The sequence below is a fragment of the Pelodiscus sinensis genome, chromosome 1, assembly GCF_049634645.1.
Source record: "Pelodiscus sinensis isolate JC-2024 chromosome 1, ASM4963464v1, whole genome shotgun sequence".
Lineage (NCBI taxonomy): Eukaryota > Metazoa > Chordata > Testudines > Trionychidae > Pelodiscus > Pelodiscus sinensis.
Window position 1 is genome coordinate 306,514,626 of NC_134711.1, and position 20,553 is coordinate 306,535,178.

Below are 20,553 nucleotides of genomic sequence, written 5' to 3' on the forward strand. Positions count from 1 at the left end.
GCTTGAGCAAGTAAATAACATTTCCTCTCATTTTCTCCATTTGTATGATGGCAATATTAATACGAACTGACTTCACTGGGGTTGGATAGATTAATATTTGTAGAGAACCTTAAATTGTAAAGTGACGAGAAAAAATATTTTGTCATAATTGCTGTGATAAATGTTTAGGGTCCAGTTTTTACTAAGATCACTTCAGCATGAGCTTAGCCTGAGTAAGGATGGGCCCTTATCCTGGGCATGTAAAAGTTCCCACGAATTACAACAGCAGCTGTTGTACATCTATTTCTCCTATCCCAAGGTGTTAATACAACATTCCAGTAGTGACTACTGAAATCAAGACCAGGGCCTCTGGTTTTGTGCTATGTATTGTACAAATCTTGGGAGAGACAGTTGCTATCCTGAAGAGTTCATAATAGAACAGAATATGCTGAAAATGCATTGCCTGAAAGAACATCTTTGGGAAACAGCCATGTATAGCTGGGAAAACAAATAGAGCAGTGCTCCTTTGTTTTATCGAATTGGGAATGGAGTTTGATTGGATAATCAAAAATTTGGATAATCTACAGCAGGGGTGGGCAAATTACAACCTAAGGCCTGTATCCAGCCTGCCAGGTCTTTTAATCCAGCTTTTAGGATTACTAGTCTGATGGCACATTGGGGCTAAGGAAGGATCCCTGGTTCTGTGCCACTTATGGAAGCAGCTGGCATGTCCCTGTGGCTCTTGGCAGAGGGGACAGAAGGCTCCACACACTGCCTACACTAGCAGGCAACATCCCCACAGCTCCCATTGGCCAGGAACATCAGATGGAGAACTACATTCATTCTTTCATTACCAACTTTGCCTGCATTCCATTGCACACACATCATAGAAGTTTAAAATGTATTTCGAGGAACAAAACATTGTCTCCATGGGTTGAAATCTGTCTAAGGGTATAGCTGCCCCATGTAGGAGGAAGAAAGAGCCTGAAGCCTGGGCCTGGTGCAAGAGTTATACTATGAGGAACAGACAGGCCTTGCCAAAAGCAGATGTTTGCCTGCAAGTCAGTGTCTCTTGGCACTAGGACTGCTAGCACTGCTAAAAGCACACAAAATATGTAAATACATTCCACTGGGACAGTACAAGGACACCCCAACTTAGTACATGATAAAATAGTTTGAAACAACAGGAGTGAAAGCATCACAATGGGTGGTGAATAGGAATACTTTGGAGGAAAGTACAAGGGGAGGTACCAAACGTAGTATTAATGCATAAGATGATACGTAAAGTGTGTATCGTAGATTGTTTATCTCCATCTATAAATGGTGAGGTACCTCATAAGAACATAAAAATGGCCATACTGGGTCAGATCAAAGGTCCATCCAGCCCAGTATGAACCGAACAGGTAATGATCAAGCAATCTCTCTTCTGCCATCCATCTCCACCTTCTGACAAACAGAGGCTAAGACACCATTCCTTACCCATCCGAGCTAATAGCCATTAATGGACTTAACACCTCCATGAATTTATCTAGTTCTCTTTTAAACCCTGTTGTAGTCCTAACCTCAACTTAACTCTTTGAGTAGCCAATTGTCCACACAGTGAAATATTGGGCATCTCTGTCTGTGAAAGTGTATGACCACCATTGCAAATATTTTTGTGAATACTCTTGGGGCCATGAAGAGGCCAAAGGGGAATACCTTGTATAGAAAGTGTCCTTGGCAATGTTGCGGTGGAGGAGGCCAGGCATATTTTTTATAGGGTGCCGGAGTATACATCATTCAAGAGCTGAGGATAGTGTGAGTGATTTTAGAGTACACAGTGTCCAGTTGGTTTTGTTGTTAGAGGCTGCTACTCTTTGGGAACACTGAGATCTGCAGCCACAAAGCCCTTCTCATGACTACTGAGGTAGCCAAGGAGTGTGACACTGTGTTTGTTCCATTGGGAAGATCCTGAGACTAACTTCTTCCAGGAAGGAAGTTCCCAAGGAACTTGATGTAATTCAATATTTCGACATCCAAGCTTTGTAATTCACCAGCGGGTCTAGGTGAGTGGAATGGGAGCAGATGGATGATAGTCAGACTAGGGCCTCATGAGAATTTCGTAAGGTGTCTCTGGAGCGTGAATTCGTGAGACTTCCTGGTATATGGCAGGGAAGGGACATGAACTTCCCAGAGGCAATACAGGCAAGTCTTATGCAGGTTGCTCATCAGGAAACCCCAGGAGCAGGCAAAGCAAGGCTTCAAGCCTGGAATTTTGCACATAATAGGTTCCTGAAACGGTGGTGGAATTGGTGGGTGGAACTCTCCACCCAAAATTCCCAGCTCGCTCACTGTCACTACAAGCTAAACTCTCCGAACTAAAAGTGCTATCTATGGGTATGTCTACACTACCCCGCTAGTTCGAACTAGCGGGGTAATGTAGGCATACCGCACTTGCAAATGAAGCCCGGGATTTGAATTTCCCGGGCTTCATTTGCATAAGCTGGCCGGCGCCATTTTTAAATGCCGGCCTGTTCGAACCCCGTGCCGCATGGCTACACGCGGCACGGGCTAGATAGTTCAAACTAGCAAGCCATTCCGCACTATCTGTATGCCTTGTTCGAGGCGTACAGATAGTGCGGAATGGCTTGCTAGTTCGAACTATCTAGCCCGTGCCGCGTGTAGCCGTGCGGCACGGGGTTCGAACAGGCTGGCATTTAAAAATGGCGCCGGCCGGCTTATGCAAATGAAGCCCGGGAAATTCAAATCCCGGGCTTCATTTGCAAGTGCGGTATGCCTACATTACCACCCTAGTTCGAACTAGGGTGGTAGTGTAGACATATCCTATAATATTTATACATTTGATTAAGAAAATCACTCAAGAGAAAAAATTGACACAGAGGCTGAGGTCGATGTTGAGCCCAGCTCATGAGTGGTAGAAAAATAATTTGTACCACTCTTTATGCTATCAGTGGTGTTTTTAACAGGGGATAGGATACAAGCCTCGACCAGCAGACATTGCTATTAAAGAATTTCTAATCCTGGGCAAACTTGTGCACCTACACTGAATATCCTTGGGGAGCAGCGCTCAAAGATTGCATAGATGTGTATGCTAAAGTTGTCAGCAGTAATGAGGTCTGAAGGGAAGGTGCCATATGGTTGTTTGCTCTTTCTACACTTTAGGAGGATAGCTATTTGAAACCTTTGTAAAAGTGAATGCTGACTCAAGCCCCTCAAGTTCCCTGGCTGCTGGTTTATTTTATGCCCAGATCCTAGGAACTGCAATTAGAAAATATTATTAAAACACAAAGATCCACTGAGTTGGAGATTCCCCATTCTTAGCATCTCTCAGGTGCATATTTGTTTCCCTTATTGTCTGAGAACTTTTCAAGCCTGACATTAATCAAACCCACAAGAGCTACCAATCCCTTCTAGGCATATTTTGTTAATTTAAAATTTGTGACAGTATTATTCTGCTTTACAGCAGTAGAAAAGCATTACAAAAATGACTGATCAAAAGCCACACAAATCACATTTGTTTTCTGCTTGACAGAGTAGGAGTACAGTATTCACGCCAGGGGGAGCTGAGGGACTCTATTTTCTCCAACCGAGCTTACATAAAAGCAATGGCAGGAATAAAAACAGACCCCATTTAAATTGCATTAAGATTAGCTGGCTCTTCAGAGAATAAGGTTTTTATGCAGTCCTTGATAACCTATGGTGTGGTTTAAACATTCAAATGTAATTAAAAACTAGACATATAATTGCCAGCATTATACTCCATTGTTATTTGTATTACCATAGCCTCCAAATGTACCACACTAGTTAATCCTTCTCACCACCTGAAATCAGAGCCTCATTATGCAAGACCCAGTAGAAAAATGGTCCTTGTCCCATCTAAACAGACAAATCGTGGCAGAAAGGAAGTATTATCTCAGGGATGGGTAATAAAAAAACCAGCAGCCCACCAAGCGTTACTCCTAGCAGGTCACCGCTACTATATTTACGTGCATCTCCGTAGATATCAGGCAATCGTAGCTTTCGTTGGCCGCATATCCCTGAAGACTGGATCCAGCCCATGGGCCGGAATTTTCCCACCCTTGTATTATCTGCATTTCACTAATGAGGCACTAAGGGCAGCACAGAAAGACACAGAGTCATGTGCTCAAGGTCACACAGGATGCATGTGCTGAATTTGGAACTGATCTCAGATCCCTTAAGTCCCAGACCAGTGCCATCTTTACTACATACATGGCTTAAACTGCAAGGTCGGGGGGCAAGGGCTATTCTGTGTATGTACAGCTCCTAGCACAACAGAGTCCTTGTTTAGTCTTAGGGTGGGCAACCTACAGCTCGTGGGCCAAATCCAGTCCATCAGCCATTTCAATCTGACCCTCGAGCTCCCATTGGGGAGCAAGGTCATGGGCTTCTCTGGTCCACCCATACTGTGACTCCTAGCAGTTCTTGGAAGTACAGGCATGTTCCCCCTCCGGCTCGTACACGTAGGGGCAGCCAGAGGACTCCACATGCTGCCTCCACCCCACGTACAATGCTCGTAGCTCCCATTGGCTGGGAAGCATGACCAATGGGAGCTGCAGGGAGTGGTGCCTGTGACAGTGTGCAGAGTCGCCTGCCAGCATCTCCATGTAGGAGTCAGAACGATGTGTTGCTGCTTCCAGGCACTGACTGAGCTAAACACTGCTCTGAGCCTGTGTCCCTGAGGTCCTCTTCCACACACAACCGCCTGTGCCGGCCCTAATCCCCCTTCTGTTCTCTAAACCCCTCAATGGCAGCTGAGAGCCCCCTCTGGCATTCCAAACCCCTCATTCTTAGCCCCAAATCAGAGCCAACACCCCTGAGAAGAACTGGAAAATCCAAATCTTGTTAAATCTTAGAGGCAGATACTATGGGTTCTCATGGCCCAGACTAATGGCACCTGCAGCACTTGCTCTGCTGTGTAAGACAATGGTGATCCTATCAAGACCCGTCTTTGTTGCATGAGAGGATGCTGGAGAATTGCTGTTTGTGGAAACAGGACCAGAAGCGGTAGTCACTCCTTGTGAAAACAGGCTGCTAGACTACACCATCAGGATTGCATTATGAGTCTGAGAAATCCAACTGGGACCTTGACAGATACTGTTCCTTGGTGGGTCTCAAACTACATCTAAAAGCAGAACAAAAGGAGTTTGCAAGCAGCGCACTTGCAGCCTTTCTGCCTCATCCCTTCCATGGATCCAGATTTTGATGCTTGATTTTGTGGGGAAAATACATGTAAAGAGAAGCTGCTGCACAAACAGAAAAGAACCATGAAGAAAGCTTCACAAAGTGCAACAGAGACTGACTCCATCTGGCTTCGTGTCTGAGGGAGTAAATACACTTGATGGGGCCAAAGAAGGAGTGCAAAGTTTATTGACACAGTTCATATTTCTAATGTCCTTAGCAGCATTGTACATGAACTACTGGAACATACAAAGCTCTGCAAGTATTATTATTACTATAAAAGGATTCCACTGTAGTTTTAATAAAGGAATAAGCCAGGAAATTTTATACGTAGATTTTGTACTGCACTGTGATAGACTATTGCCCTTTGTTATGTGAACACATGCCAAGTCTCTAGCATGGAGACATTGTGTAATATACTAGAGATGTAAATGACTAGTCAACTAACCAATGAGCAGGAGTTTATTGGTTAGCACTATCGACTAGTTGCATCCCTCCTCCCCAGCTGCGGCTCTGCAATATTAAGGGATGGGGGGCCAGAGTGTGAAGACGCTGGCTCAGTCCCTGCTCCTGAAGGTCTCTAATCAAACTTCAGAAATCTGCTGGAGCAGGGACTGAGCCAGTGCCTTTGAGTCCTGGCCCTCCTATCCCTTAATATTGCAGAGCCACAGCTGGGGAGGAGGGATGCAGCTAGTCGATAGTGCTAACCAATAAGCTCCTGCTCATCGGACCCAGTGCGAGGCAGGACTGAGTCCGGGTTGCTGGCCAGCCTGCTAAAAAATTTACTGGCAAGGGGGTGGAGGGAAAATGCGTGTAGTCTATAGCATTAACCTATAAGCTTTTGCTTATCAGTTAATCAACTACACTATTACATCCCTAGTTCCTAGTGTAACTCCCATGATGGAGCAGCTCCCCTTCCTCCAACTGAAAGACCAAACAAACCCTCAGGCAACATTAGGTATGTGCATCTCCACAACATACTTCACCTGGAAAAGGGAAGTTTAAAAAGGTGACACAACAGCAAAAAGCTACATTTGTTTTGTAGGAAAGGCCACTATGGACTTCCAGGAAACTCATGTAGCAAAGGGAATCCAGTCTGGGGTAATGATGCAAAGTTAGGAAGTATTGCCAATGTGGAGGAGGACTGGAACAGCATACTGGAAGTTTTGGTTGACCTTGCAAACAGCAAAGTGCAAGATCATGCACTGAAGGACTAACAACAACAATTTTTGCAGCTGTGTAAAAAGCTTATGCAATCCCACGGCGTGTCAGGTAAGACAGAAGCAGTAACGATACGGAAGTGTTGTTACCATTGTACAAAGCACCGGTGAGCCTTTATCTGGAAAACCATGTGCAATTCTGGTCTCCCATATTTTAGAAGGATGGATTCAAATTGGAATAGGTAAAGAGAAGGGCTATCCAGATGATCAAAAGAATGGACCAAAGGAGCTTTGAAGGTTAAAGGGAGATAGGATTGCTCAGTATAAATACATCAGAGGAACAAACAGCAGGGAGCAAAGGGAGTTACTTAAACTGAGGGCCAGTGTTGGAACTAGAACAATATAAACTCATCATCAACAACTTTGAAATTACATGAAGATTTCTAATCCTTGGAGGAGAGAAATCCTGGAACAGCCTTTCGAGGGGAAGGATGGCATGACAAGGTTGCACATAATAGTGTGTTACAAATGTTATTACCAAATATCTCCAAGAGCCGCAGATGGAACACTAGATGGGGAAAGCTCTGAGCTACTACAGAACACTGCCGAGTGTCTGGCTCGATATCTAACTGATCGCTATATTTAAATCAAGAAGGAATTTTCCCTTAGATCAGACTGGCAGAGACTCTGCAGTATGGGGCACAGGTCACGTCTAGTTTCACCTAGAGTAAATGGTGGATTTTCTGTAACTTGAAGTCTTTAAATCATGGCTTGAAGACTTCAGTAAATTGGCCAGAGATTAGGGTCTTTTACAAGAGCGTGTGGGTGAGGTTCTGTGGCCTGCAATGCGCAGGAGGTCCCACTAGATGATTGTGATGGCCCCTTGTGGTCTGAAATCAGTGTTGGGCAGCCTGAGGGCCACAATGCAGCCCTTCAGGGTTCTTGGTGTGGCCTGCAGGACATTTTCTTTACCATTGCTCACACACAGGGTTGCCAGTTTCTGCTGGTTTCTGGCCATACTGTTTTTTTCATACTGGTATTACTTGAGTGACATGTACACATACATAATGTAACAGCACATGAAGTGAGATGCATGCTGACTGTACACAACGTTGACTGTAAAAGCGGTGCATTCCCTCTGCATCCAGTCAAAGCACCACTACAGTTCAATGAGCACACCTTGCAAATTCTAGGCAAGCACAGTTCGCAAAACTACCCTATTCTGGGAGACTGTCTTGATTACAACAGTCTTGCAGCCCATTGAGATGAAGGAGAGCCACTCATGTGGCCCACTCACTAGCCTAGGTTGCCCACATCAAAGCCACTGAATAAGAACAGTGTGATGACACAACCTTTGGCTATGCTTGTGAACAAGGGGAATATGAGAACAAGGATACAATGGGACCCTCAGCACCTGAGACAGTACCCCCCACTTTGTGCTAGAGAAAAAGCAACTTATAGAGTGGAGCAAAACTAGCTGTTGGGGATAGTAGGTACTCCGTTACTCGGCCTCTCCATAAGTACTGTCAAGCTACAATACAGCTATCTCATTATATTCACTGTACAGGGCACCTATATCAGGAGATGACTCTGGAGTGGTTACTGGCCTTGTTTTTCTGCTTGGGGGCACATCATGAGATTAGGGAATATTGTTTTTTCTGCCCCAAGCATTCAGGAGCTAAGAATGCTCTGAACAACCCCCTTTCTCCCCCCCCGATTCCAATGCCTTTAGTGCCCTTACCCTAAGGGCCCTGGACTGCAGCCCCTACAGCCCCTTTCTTTATCTATTCCTGCTGCTGAGGCCAGAGGGGCATGGCTCTTTCCCAGACATGGGAGCTCCTTGCTAGGGATGGAGGAGGGCTCCTCCAGCTGGGCGAGAAGAGGCCATGGCAGCTCCATGTGTGGTAGCCCTGAGCCACTACATGGGGCTTATTAGGCAGTTGCGCAGCTTAGAGGGATCCCAGCTTGGGACTGGCCTGAAGCTCGAGCAAGAAACTTCTGTGGTCTTGGAGGGGCTGTGGGAGATGGGACACAGCCCTATCCTGCTGCTATATAATAAGGCTACATCTACACTGCAGGCTTCTTGCGCAAGAACTATTTTGTCCAAGAGTTCTTGCGCAAAAGGTCTTGCACAAGAGCATGTCCACACTGCCACGTGCTTTTGCGCAAGAGATGTGCTTTTGTGCAAGAACGTCCATGGCAGTGTGGATGCTCTTTTGCGCAAGAAAGCTCAGATGGCCATTTTAGCCATAGGTTGTGCAAGAAACCCCTGTTGCCTGTCTACACTGCCTTCCTGCGCAAGAGCTCTTGTGCAAGAGGGTTTATTCCCCATGGGGAGAAGAATAACTCTTGCGCAAGAAGCCCTCTGTTCTGACGCTTTACTGTAAATTTACTTGCGCAAGAACACACGTGCAGTGTAGACGCTCTGCAAGTTTTTACGCAAGAACACCTGTTCTTGCGCAAAAAGCCTGCAGTGTAGATGTAGCCTAAAGATGTTTGTGCATGCAGGCAGCACTAGTTAAGCACACCTGTAGAATGGGCTCCACCTGGAGAAGGGGAGCTTAAAAAAGTGAGGCTTGCCATAAGAAAGGAGGGAATTTACCCTGGAGGAAAGGCTACCAGGGGTTGCCAGTGTGCTAGAGAAGCAAGAGGAGCACCTAGATTTCCCTTTCTCTTCCTGCCTTGCTTGGGGGCAGATGGGCATTGCAAGCCTGATATGGGCAAGAAGCCATGTAAGGCTGCAATAAGCCAACCCTCTGTGGCAGCAACAGGGGAGCTCTGACAGCAAGGATGGTAACTAGACTCAGAATGGACCCTGGGCGTAAGTGCACGCATGGGAAGTTCTCACAGGGACTCGGCAAAAAACGGAAAGAGACTATAGATGAGCCCAGGCTGAGGGACTACCAAAGTCAACAGTGTCACACAAACGATTGACCTGGACCAAGATGAGTAAGAAATAAGGATTATCAAATAATGCCTCGAGCAAGTTTTCCCTCTGGACATGCTATTGATCTGCTTTTCTGTGGTTGACAGTGCCTGCCGAGGACACCACACAACCACTTTTTCTTTTAAACATTAAAGATTTACAGCATGTTTCTCTTCCTTGTTTTAATCCACCTCCATCAAGTAATTAAAAAAAATGTGTTCTCCAGGGAAGTTAATTTACTGAATTATAACTGAATTTCCAAAAAGAGTTCTCTACTTTTTGTCAGCTAGCTTTCTCTCTTTTGTCTTGTTAAATACATGAAAGAAAAGAAAACAAAAAAAGAAGGTTGAAATATTTTTTTTGCCACAGATAAAAATCACACTGTTAAAGCTCAACAAAAAGAAATGACAATCATAATTAAAAATAGGCTATGAATATGAAAAAATAGAAGGCTATGCCATAAAGAGATTGGTGAACTTTTCAAGTTACCATTTTTTTGTAAGCAAATTATTGTAATTATTAATCTTAGGATGGTTCCCCTGGCCTTTCCTATTACCCCAAATTTTAATCAAAACCAGAGACAACAGGGCAGGGACGGGTGGTGTTATGTCATGGAGAGTTTCACAGTATAGGAAGAAATCAGTGGAAATGCAGAGAGCTTGAGTAGTTGCAAGTGTCCATTTTATTGCATTGTACAGAACTAACTAGAACAAGCCCAGACCAGCTGGGCTGACCCCAGTGACCTACTCAGTTACTATAACAACAAGATCTATATCTACAACCCAATTCACAACAGGTGGTGCATGGGGTCTTGTTCATTTCTCCCCCAATTTCTTCCATTTAGCAACAGCTTCTTCCCAGTGGACTTTTTTCCGGGGGGAGGGAGAGCAGCAATGCCAGCTGGCTTGGAAGCTTGGGAAGGGAGTACCATCTGCATCCTTTGACTCTCCTCTGTGGGCCACCCAGCCTGTGCAGGTTGTGGGTGCAACCAAAAACTATAACTCAAAGGAGGGACTCAGTTTGAAATCACCCGGTATATCTGTGAGTGCATGTGTGTAATAGATATACTGTACATATATATAGCATACTCTGCAATCTGAAAAGGCAGAGATTGGGGAAAGACAGATCATAAAAGTAAAATGGATGGTGGGGAAATGACTGGCATGCACCTTGTCAATTTAATTCTTTACACATACACACAGATATGCATCTTGTTAACTTAATTCTTTATATGTATAGGCACACAAACATCAGAGAATTATCCACATCCCTGTGGTTAGAGGTATTTCATTTTTATTGGAGTTTTAGTAGTTCCCTTGGTACTCACAAAGGTTTAAACACTTCGAAAAGGAGCAGAACTTCAGACAGAACAGATATTAATTGTAGCTACTGAAATCTTTGCTGAAAATGTATCTTCCCCCCCAGCCAACACAGGGGAAAACTCAAAGAGAGGGCATGTTGAGGTAACTACAGGTACAAATTAACCATGCATAGAAACAGAAAACAACATATAATGAGCTTGATTCATTCTCTTTGCACCAGCTGAGGCAAATGCACCCCAGAAGGGACTGAGTCTAATGTGAGAGCAGAGTATGTGCACATCACCCTCATATTCGGGCGGGCAACTATCACTTACTTACACACAAGGCTCTACAAGAGCCCCAACTAGCAGAGCCTGCATGACATGGGATGTGCTGAATTTAATGCATTCCCTGAACTACCTGGATACCCTGCCTAAAAAGCACCACACACTTTTTGATGTTTGTAAGTGCACAATGCTGCTTTAATCAGACCAAGGGTATGTCTACACTACAAAGTTAATTTGAACTAACAGCTATTAGTTCGAAATAACTTTAATAGCATCTATACATACAAACCGCTAGTTCGAATTCAATTCGAACTAGTGGAGCGCTTAATTCGAACTAGGTAAACCTCATTCTACGAGGACTAACGCCTAGTTTGAATTAAGTAGTTCGAATTAAGAGCTGTGTAGCCACTTAATTCGCCCCCTAGCGCCCGGCAACCTTAAATGGTTGGGGACCACTGCCTTAAAGGGACATGGTCTGGCTACAGTGCTTGTGCCAGGTGCAAGCCTGCCAGCACCCAGCCAGCAGACCCTGCATCTGGCACAGCATGAGCTAGCCTCCCGCTGCCACCCAGCCCTCCGCCTCTTCCCAGGACCAGGCTGGCGGCTCACAGGAGCCTGCCCAGGGCTGCAAGAGGCGGGCGCCCCCCTGGTCTAGTGCGGAGATCGTGGACCTCATCCAGGTTTGGGGGGAGGCCTCCAACGTCCACGACCTCCGCACTAGGCACAGGAATGCGGCCATCTAGGGCAGGATAGCTGCAGTCTGGCCACCAAAGGCCACATGCGAACCCAGAAGCAGGTTTGCATGAAAATCAAGTTGGTCCAGTGAGACCCCCGACCATGAGCTTAGAACATAAGAACGGCCGTACTGGGTCAGACCAAAGATCCATCTAGCCCAGTAGCCTGTCTGCCGACAGCGGCCATCACCAGGTACCCCGGAGGGGATGGACCGAAGACAATGACCAAGCGATTTGTCTCGTGCCATCCATCTTCAGCCTTCCACAAACAGAGGCCAGGGACACCGTTCCTACCTCCTGGCTAATAGCACTCCATGGACCCAACCTCCATGAATTTATCTAACTTCTCTTTAAACTCTGTTATAGTTCTAGCCTTCACAGCCTCCTGTGGTAAGGAGTTCCACAGGTTGACTATGTGCTGTGTGAAGAACTTTCGCTTATTAGTTTTAAACCTGCTGTCCATTCATTTCATTTGGTGTCCTCTAGTCCTTCTATTATGGGAACTAATGAAGAACTTTTCTTTATTCACGCTCTCCACACCACTCATGATTTTTTAGTCCTCTATCATATCCCCCCTCAGTCTCCTCTTTTCTAAGCTGAAAAGTCCCAGTCTCTTTAGCCTCTCTTCATATGGGACCTGTTCCAAACCCCTAATCATTGTACTTGCCCTTTTCTGAACCCTTTCCGAGGCCAAAATATCTTTTTTGAGGTGAGGAGATCACATCTGTACACAGTACTGAAGATATGGCGTACCATAGTTTTATACTTCTCCTCCTCCTTCTTCCCCTGGCTTTCCCCTTCCAGCTCCCTCCTTCACCCTCTCTCATCCCCTCTCCCACCTCCTTTTCCCAGTCTCCCCAGAGGTTAATCCCCACCACCAGTTTTGTTAAATAAAGAGAGTTTATATTTTTGAACACACGTGTCCTTTATTTTTTACATCAGGAAGGGGGGCTAGGGAGGGGTAAGTGGAAGGAGGTGAGGGAGGAATGGGGCACGAGCCCTTGATGGGCTGGGGTGGCTCTGTGGGCTCCTCAGGGTGGAAGTTCTCCTGCAGGGCCTCCTGGATCCTGACAGCCCCCCGACTGACTCCCCCCAGATGGCAGACTGCGGCAAGTGCAGCCGGGCTGATGGCCGAGTGCTGTGATGTGCCGAGTGAGGGCACTCAGGGCACTCTAAGACAGGACTGCTTTGCTGTCCCTCATCGAGTTAGACAAGCAAGCAGGGAACCCTGAGAACTGTCTGTCCGGGGTGGGGATTGGGTCCCTTTAAGCACAGCCCTTGGCTAGCCTGAGGCAGCAGCTCCCCACTCTAAGTCCTATCCTGATGCCCTGCCGGCACAGGTTCCGGCCAGCCTTAACTTCGGTTCAGGGTCCACTCAATGTGCACATGCTATTTTGAATTAGCAAAATGCTAATTCAAATGAGTTTTTAGGTCTAAATGCACTAATTCTCGAGGTCCCTTCCAGTCATAGTATTCTATGATTCTAATTCGAATTAGCTTAGTTTGAATGAACTAATTCGAATTAAGTTAGTTCGAATTAGTGCTGTAGTGTAGACATACCCCTAGACAGACATTCCACTACCAGAGGCCTGCTGCTGAGGGCCTTGGCAATATCCAGAGAAATCCTAAAGGAATCAAACCGAGGAAACAGAATCTGAATAAAGGAAAACCAGAGAGATACTGAGCCATAGGAGTCATACAAGATGCAGAGCAATCAAGGTTATCATACAAAATAACCCACTGTGTGGATATATTCTTCAATCTGACAGATACATCTCAGAGCAATCTGTGGGTGTGTCTAGACTACAGGGTTTTTTTTACAAAAAAAGTAGCCTTTTTTCGAAAAAACTTCCCCTGCGTTCAGACTGCTGCCGTATTCTTTCGAAAGTAAATTGAAAGAATGCGGCAGTTTTTTCAACCGTGGAAAACCTCATTTTAGGAGAAAGAATGCCTTTTTTCAAAAGTGCTCTTTCAAAAAAAGGCGCTATGTAATGCAAACTGTGCTTTTTCAAAAGAGAGCATCCAGACTGTCTGGGTTCTCTCTTTCGAAAAAGCGGCTTGCTTTTTCAAAAGTACTGGTTGTAGTCTAGATGCTCTTTTTCGAAAGCGGCTTGCAGTCTAGATGTAGTCTGTGTTCTGCTGTGAGGCTGCGGTCTTTCAAAGGAGCAGGACAGATCTGCAACTAAAAGCACCACTTCACAAAACTAAGGGGATGTTTTGAAAATGCACCACAGAGATTGTTCACGATATGTTGCTTTATTGCCGTGGTCCCCAACACGGTGTCCGCGGGGGCATTTCAATGCGCCCGCCAGGTGCTCGGGGCTGGCCTGGCCCCGGGCACATGGCGCACGGGCGCTTGCGGGGGAAGCGCGCTTGGCGGGGGGAGCGCCGGGCGTGCGGCACTCGGCGGGAGGGGACGGGGGGGGAGCGCCAGCCCCGGGCACGCGGCACTCGGCGGGGGGGAGGGAGAGCGCCGGCCCCGGACGCGCGGCACTCGGCGGGAGGGGGGAGCGCCGGCCCCGGCCCCGGGCATGCGGCACTCGGCGGGAGGAGGGGAGCGCCGGCCCCGGGCACGCGGCACTCGGCGGGTGGGGGGAGCGCCGGCCCCAGGCGCGCGGCACTCGGCGGGAGAGGGGGAGCGCCGGCCCCGGCCCTGCAGCACTCGGTGGGAGGGAGGGAGCGCCGGCCCCGGGCGCGCGGCACTTGGCGGGAGGGGGGAGCGCCAGCCCCTGCCCCGGGCGCGCGGCACTCGGCGGGGGGAGGGAGCGCCGGCCCCGGGCGCGCGGCCCTTGGAGGGGGGAGGGAGCGCCGGCCTCGGGCGCGCGGCCCTTGGATGGGGCCCTGCCCCCGGGCGCGCAGCTATGGGGGGGCCCCGCCCCCAGGCGCGTGGCTAGGTGGGGCCCGCCCCCAGGCGCGCAAGAGTCCCCGCCCCCTGGCGCCTGGCGGGCAAACGGCCACGCCCCTTGGCGCCCGACAACCTCGAAAGGTTGGGGACCACTGCTTTATTGTGTAGACAAAACTTTTCTTTATGCTTGTAGAAATCGTTCCCAAAGCTGCACACTTACACTGTATCTATGATGTTTCACCCATCCCAGCACAGATAATCCTTAGGCACGTCTTCACCTCAGGGGAGAGAGACATATGCTCCAAGGCTATGTCTACACTGGCACCTTTTTCCGGAAATGCTTAAAACGGAATACTATTCCGTTTTCAGTTTTTCCAGAAAAGGAGCGTCTACATTGGCAGGCTGCTTTTCCGGAAAAGCCCTTTTTCCGGAAAAGCGTCTGTGGCCAATGTAGACGCGCTTTTCCGGAAAAGAGCCCCGAGCGTCATTTTCGCGATCGGGGTTTTTTTCCGGAAAAGATTACTGGGCTGTCTACACTGGCCCTTTTCCGGAACAGTGTTCCGGAATAAGGACTTATGCCCGAGCGGGAGCAGAATAGTTTTTCCGGAATAGCGGCTGATTTTGTACAGTAGATCATCGTTGCTTTTCCGGAAAAGCAAGCGGCCAGTGTAGACAGCTCGCAGCTTATTCCGGAAAAGCGCCTGGTTTTCCGGAATAAGTGGCCCAGTGTAGACACAGCCCAATGGTTTAGTTTGCTCTGGAGACTTCCAGCAACATGCTCTCTAAATCTTATTCCGAGTTACTGCTTCCCACATATGGCCTCCAACTCTGCAGTGCTGGCCTGCATTCCCTGTTCCTAGATGCAGATCCCAGCATTCAGTTATATTAAAACACATTATGTTTGCAAGGGTGTCCAAATGATTCAGATTAGTAGTATGACTGCCCTGTTCTCTCACTTTAGGATGCACTCCCTGGGGGGGATGGAGGAATGTTGAGGTGGGGGGGGGGGTGGCGGAGCAGCCCACTCCACCCATCTTGGACTCATCCACAAATTTTATAAACAGTGATTTTTCATTCTGTAAGGGTGAAAAGCCAGATGACAGATTGGGGTCAGCGGGAATTCTGGCATGAAAGAAGGCCTCATTTTATCTCTGTGATGTTTGGCATTGCCATAAACTGGAGAGCAAAGAATTGTACTAGCAATATAAACACTTAGCCTCAGTAGATAGCAAACAGTTAAAAGAGCTACACTTGCCGAAGATGTTGTGCAACTGAATGAACTTCCAAAAAGTAACAATGGGCCTGTCTACACTAGGAAATTATTTGGAAACAACTTATTTTGAAACAATAACTCACAAAATAACTATTTCAAAATAGCATGTCCACACTACAAGGGAGCCTCAAAATTAGTCCGAGGCAGGCTCCCTTAATGTGGCCACACTACCTCAGCTTAGAACCCCAGCAAGCACTGGGGAGTAATTATTCTGAATGACTCTGGGGAGTAATTATTTAGAAACAGCAGCAGTGAATCGTCCACACTAATGTTAGTTTGAAATAACTATTTTGAAATTAGCATTATTCCCCATGGAAAGCAGGAGTTATTATTTTGAAATAACGGGCTCGATAGTGTGGATGCTCCACTTGTTATTTCAAAATAAGGGGAGTTATTTTGAAACAACTCCCTAACGTAGACCAGAGCAAAGAGTCAATCTGGCAAACGCAGCAGGCCACATAAAGCTCAAAATTAGTTATGCTAAAATAAACATACCGGAAACCCAGAATCATCAACCAGTAACATCACACTAGATGGCAAAGATATAAAGGAAGCAGAATAGCTTCCTTATCAGGGCAGTACCAAAGTGGCCAGAGACTCAAGAAGAAAAGTACGCCAATGACAGGAAAGGCATCTACAGCAGTTACTAAACTCAACAACATATGGAAATCAATGATATCCAGAATCAAACCAAAACTGAGAATTTTCAATTCAAACATAAAGCCAGTGCTAACATATGGCTGTAAGAATTGAAGCTCTTTTGGACAAAAATCTAGATGTTTTCAAAATATGTACCTACGAAAGATTCTGAGCTCTGGTTGGAAAAACTATCGCCAAGGAAGAGATGCAAGAAATTATGAACAAGCAATTTGTTTCCATCAGAATCAGAAGAAAGTGCTAGATATATTTCAGGCATTTACTCCAGGTACTATTACTGTGTTTCACTGACAATAAATCTGGCCTGGTGCCTTCATCCCTTAATGGATCATGTGGTTGTTGGGCAGTTGCTTGAGGTCTGCTGTGCCAGCTCTCTGAACAGGGCTGGGGTGGCACACAGAGGTAACACATAAACACAGCCAAACATCTATCAAAATCTCACCACACTGTAGCCCACGACTGCTGATCTAGTAAGCAAGCTGTCCTCTATGAGAACAGTGATCTAACATGACTGAAAAGCACAAGCTAGAGAACCCTGTTATACCCTCCCTGGAAATCCCCACAGATGCATGCTATGGTATGCCGGACTGGAAATATGCAAATAATTGATTTTTTCCAGTACGAACTAGGAAAAGGGGGAATCCAATTTGCAGGGGTGCTAGCAGTTCTAGAAGCATTAAAATGAATAAAAACCCACTACAACAATTATGTGAACTAATTCTGTTTACAAATCTACCACCATAGGAGGTATATGGTGGTAGGTTTAAATTAAATTAATGGAGATTGCCTATCTCCTAGAACTGGAAGGGACCTTGAAAGGTCATTGAGTCCAGTCCCCTGGCTTCACAGCAGGACCAAGTACCACCCCTGACAAATTTTGCCCCAAATGGCCTCCACAAGGACTAAACTCACAATGCTGGGTTTACCAGGCCAATGCTCAAACCACTGAGCTATCCCTCCCCCCTTATGTTTCTAAACATAAGAGCTGTCAGATAGCCAGTTCTTAATCCATTTAACATGTGTGCTACTGATTTTGTATAGTTTGAATTTTTCATCAGAATTAGAATTGTCAAGCAATTTAAAAAAATCAATCATGATTAATAATGCGGTTAAACAATAACAGAATACCATTCAAATATTTCTGCATGTTTTCTACATTTTCAAATATATTGATTTCAATTACAACACAAAGTACAAAGTGTACAGGCCTCACGTTATTTATTTTTTATTAAAATATTTGTACTGTAAAAAACAAAAGAAAGCGTATTTTTCAATTCACTTCATTCAAGTGCTGAAGTGCAATCTCTTCATCATGGAAGCTAAACTCACAAACAATTGTACGTACAAAAAGCCAGTATTAAAAAATAAAACAATGGAAAACTTTAGGAACTACGCACCCACTCTGCACTACTTCTTGTTCAGTCAATCACTTCAAACAAACAAGTCTGAAGAAAAGTAGCTTTGTTAATCTGTATCTGCAAAAACAATGAAGAATCCTATAGTTTTTAAGGTGTCACAGGTCTCCTCTTAAGTCATCTTATTTAAACCAACAAGTTTGTTTACATGTGCGTTCACATTACACTGTTGTAGCCAGGATCACAAGATATTTGCATGCCAAAATGCGATGAAGGTTCATATGTCCCTTCATGTTTCAATGATCATTCCAGAGAACCTGCATCCATGGTGATGAAAGGTTTTGCTCAATAACAATCCAAAGCAGAATGGACCAACACAGGTTTTTTTTTTTTTTTTTATCATCTAATTGAAATGCCAACAGCAGAAGGTTGATTTTTTTTTTTTTTTTGGTGGTGGTTCAGTTTCCGTAGTTCCTGCATCGGAGTGTTGCTCATTTGAGACTTATGAAAAAATGCTCCATACCTCAGTCCCTCTCAGGTTTTGGAAAGCACTTCAAATTCTTAAACTTAGGTCAAATGCTGTAGCTATCTTTAGAAATCTCACATTGATACTTTCTTTGCATTTTTTAAAATCTGTAGTGAAAGAGTTCTTAAAATGAACAATATGTGCTTGGTCATCATCCAAAACTGTTATAACAAAATATATAGCAGCATGGAGTTATAACAGAGCAGAAGACATACACTTCTCCCAGAAGGAGTCAATCACAAATTTAATTAACACATTTTTTAAACGAGTGTCATCAGCATAGAAGCACGTCCTTTGCAATGGTGGCTGAAGCATGAAGGGGCACATGAATGTCTAGCATGTCGGGCACATCGGTACTTTGCAATGCCAGCTACAAAAGTGTCATGAGAACAGCGGTTCTCACTTTCACATGACATTATAAATAAGAAGTGGGCAGCATTATCTTCAGTAAGTGTAAATGAACTTGCTTGTTTTAGCAACTGGCTGAATAAGAAGTAGAACTGAGTGGACTTGTAGGCGCTAAAGTTTTACATTGTGAGACAGACAACTGGCTAAGCCAGAGCTTTGTCAGTACAGCCTGGCTGAAAAGGCCAATTACAGCCAGCTGAGCAAGCCCATGCCTGAGAGGCTAATTGGAAACAGCAGTGGGCCTTATTAGCCAGAGGGTTAGATAAGGCAGCAAGAGGGGGAAGTGGAAGGGAGGGGCTGAGAGTGGCCCCTCATTCCATACTGAGTGTGCTCATTAGCCAGCTAGAGAGGGTAGCTGAGTTAGTTGCTGGAAAAACAAAGCTCTGTTAATAGAAGGTGGTGGGAAGCTGGCACAGATAATAAAAAGACATGGGTGATTGCAGAAGAGAGAGTCTCCAGGTGATTTGTGGCTAAAGAAGGGGTCCAGGTTAAGGGGCCTGAGCGAGGACCTTGCCACACGTGGTATCAGGAGTGGGATTCAGTGCCGACAAACACAGCTGGTAGCCCAGAGATAGAGGAGACCCTGAGGTGGCTCATCAAACAACAAGAGCAAGTGCAGCAAGCCCTGACATTTTCCAGCAGTCCCACCAGGCAGAGAGACAGGCTTTGCTAACATGGCAGACAAAGCAGCAGCAAAGCCTGCAGGACTTTATTAAGTAGCAAAGCAAGGTGCAATGGCAGCTCCTGCAGCAAGTGGTAAGTCCCGGGGGAGGGGTTGATACCTGCCCACTAGGCCTAGGAGTCTGTAAAATGGGCCCAGCAGATGGCCCGGATGCTTTTCTGGGGATGTTTCAGTGGGTAGCCATGGACACCAGATGGGAGAGGGCTACCTGTGCCCTGCATCTGGCTCCTTACCTGGCAGGAGAGGCTCAAGCAGCCTACATGGCCTTAGGCGATGAACAAGCCCAGAAACTATGAGGTGGCGAGGGCAGCTCTTCTGGAGCGAGAAGGGTCTGTTCTCAGAAAAATACCATCAGAAGTTTTGGTCAGCCTGATGGACAGCAGCAGTGAGGCTCCAGACATTTGCCTACTACAGGCAGTCCCCGGGTTACGTACAAGATAGGGACTGTAGGTTTGTTCTTAAGTTGAATCTGTATGTAAGTCGGAACTGGCGTCCAGATTCAGCCGCTGCTGAAACTGACCGCCAGTTCTGACTTACATACAGATTCAACTTAAGAACCCCAAGTCAGCTGCTGCTGAAACTGATCAGCAGCTGATTCCAGGAAGCCCGGGGTCGAGCAACTGTGCCTCGGGCTTCCTGTAGTCAGCGCTGGTCAGTTTCAGCAATGGCTGAATCAGGACTCCTGGGGCAGAGCAGCTGGGGTGCTGCTGGGTTGCTCCAGTAGCACCGCTCCACGGCGCTACTGGACCAACCCAGCAGCACCCCAGCTGCTCTGCCCCAGGAGTCCTGATTCAGCCACTGCTGAAACTGACCAGCAGCGGCTGAATCAGGACGCCTGGGGCAGAGCACTTGGGGTGCTGCCGGGTTGGTCCAGTAGTGCCCAGAGCGGCGCTGCGGGACCAACCGGCAGCACCCCAGCTGCTCTGCCCCAGGGTCCACAACAAAAGCCTGGTCTGCTGGGGGGGGCACACTAGCTGCGCCCCCCCCCCCCCCCCAGCAGACCAGGGACACAGGGAGCAAAGCGGCAGCGGGGGGTGCCTCGCCTCTGAGGCTTTGCTGTGGCCGGACCGCTTTGCTCCCGGTGCCCCTGGTTTGCTGGAGACGGTCCCCAGCAGACCAGGGACACCGCGAGCAAACCTGCAGCAGCGGGGGGTCCCGTGCTTCTGAGGCTTTGCCAGAGCAAAGCGTGGGAACCCGCCGCGGCTGCGGGTTTGCTCCCAA

At 46.8% G+C, this 20,553-nt stretch overlaps 1 protein-coding gene across 9 annotated transcripts in view; it reads right to left on the reverse strand.

The window, feature by feature from the left end:
- The window catches only part of FAT3 (FAT atypical cadherin 3), a 647,479-nt gene that overhangs the window by 96,033 nt on the left and 530,893 nt on the right, over positions 1–20,553 (reverse strand). Inside the window, exon 15 of one of the 9 annotated variants that reach the window (XM_075919379.1) lies at positions 16,310–17,836. The exons of the other annotated variants lie outside the window; for them this stretch is intronic. Within the exon in view, the coding sequence (XP_075775494.1) occupies positions 17,826–17,836 (11 nt within the window). The 3' untranslated portion in view covers positions 16,310–17,825. Of the gene's footprint in view, positions 1–16,309; positions 17,837–20,553 lie in introns of those variants that run through there. 9 annotated transcript variants of the gene reach the window in all.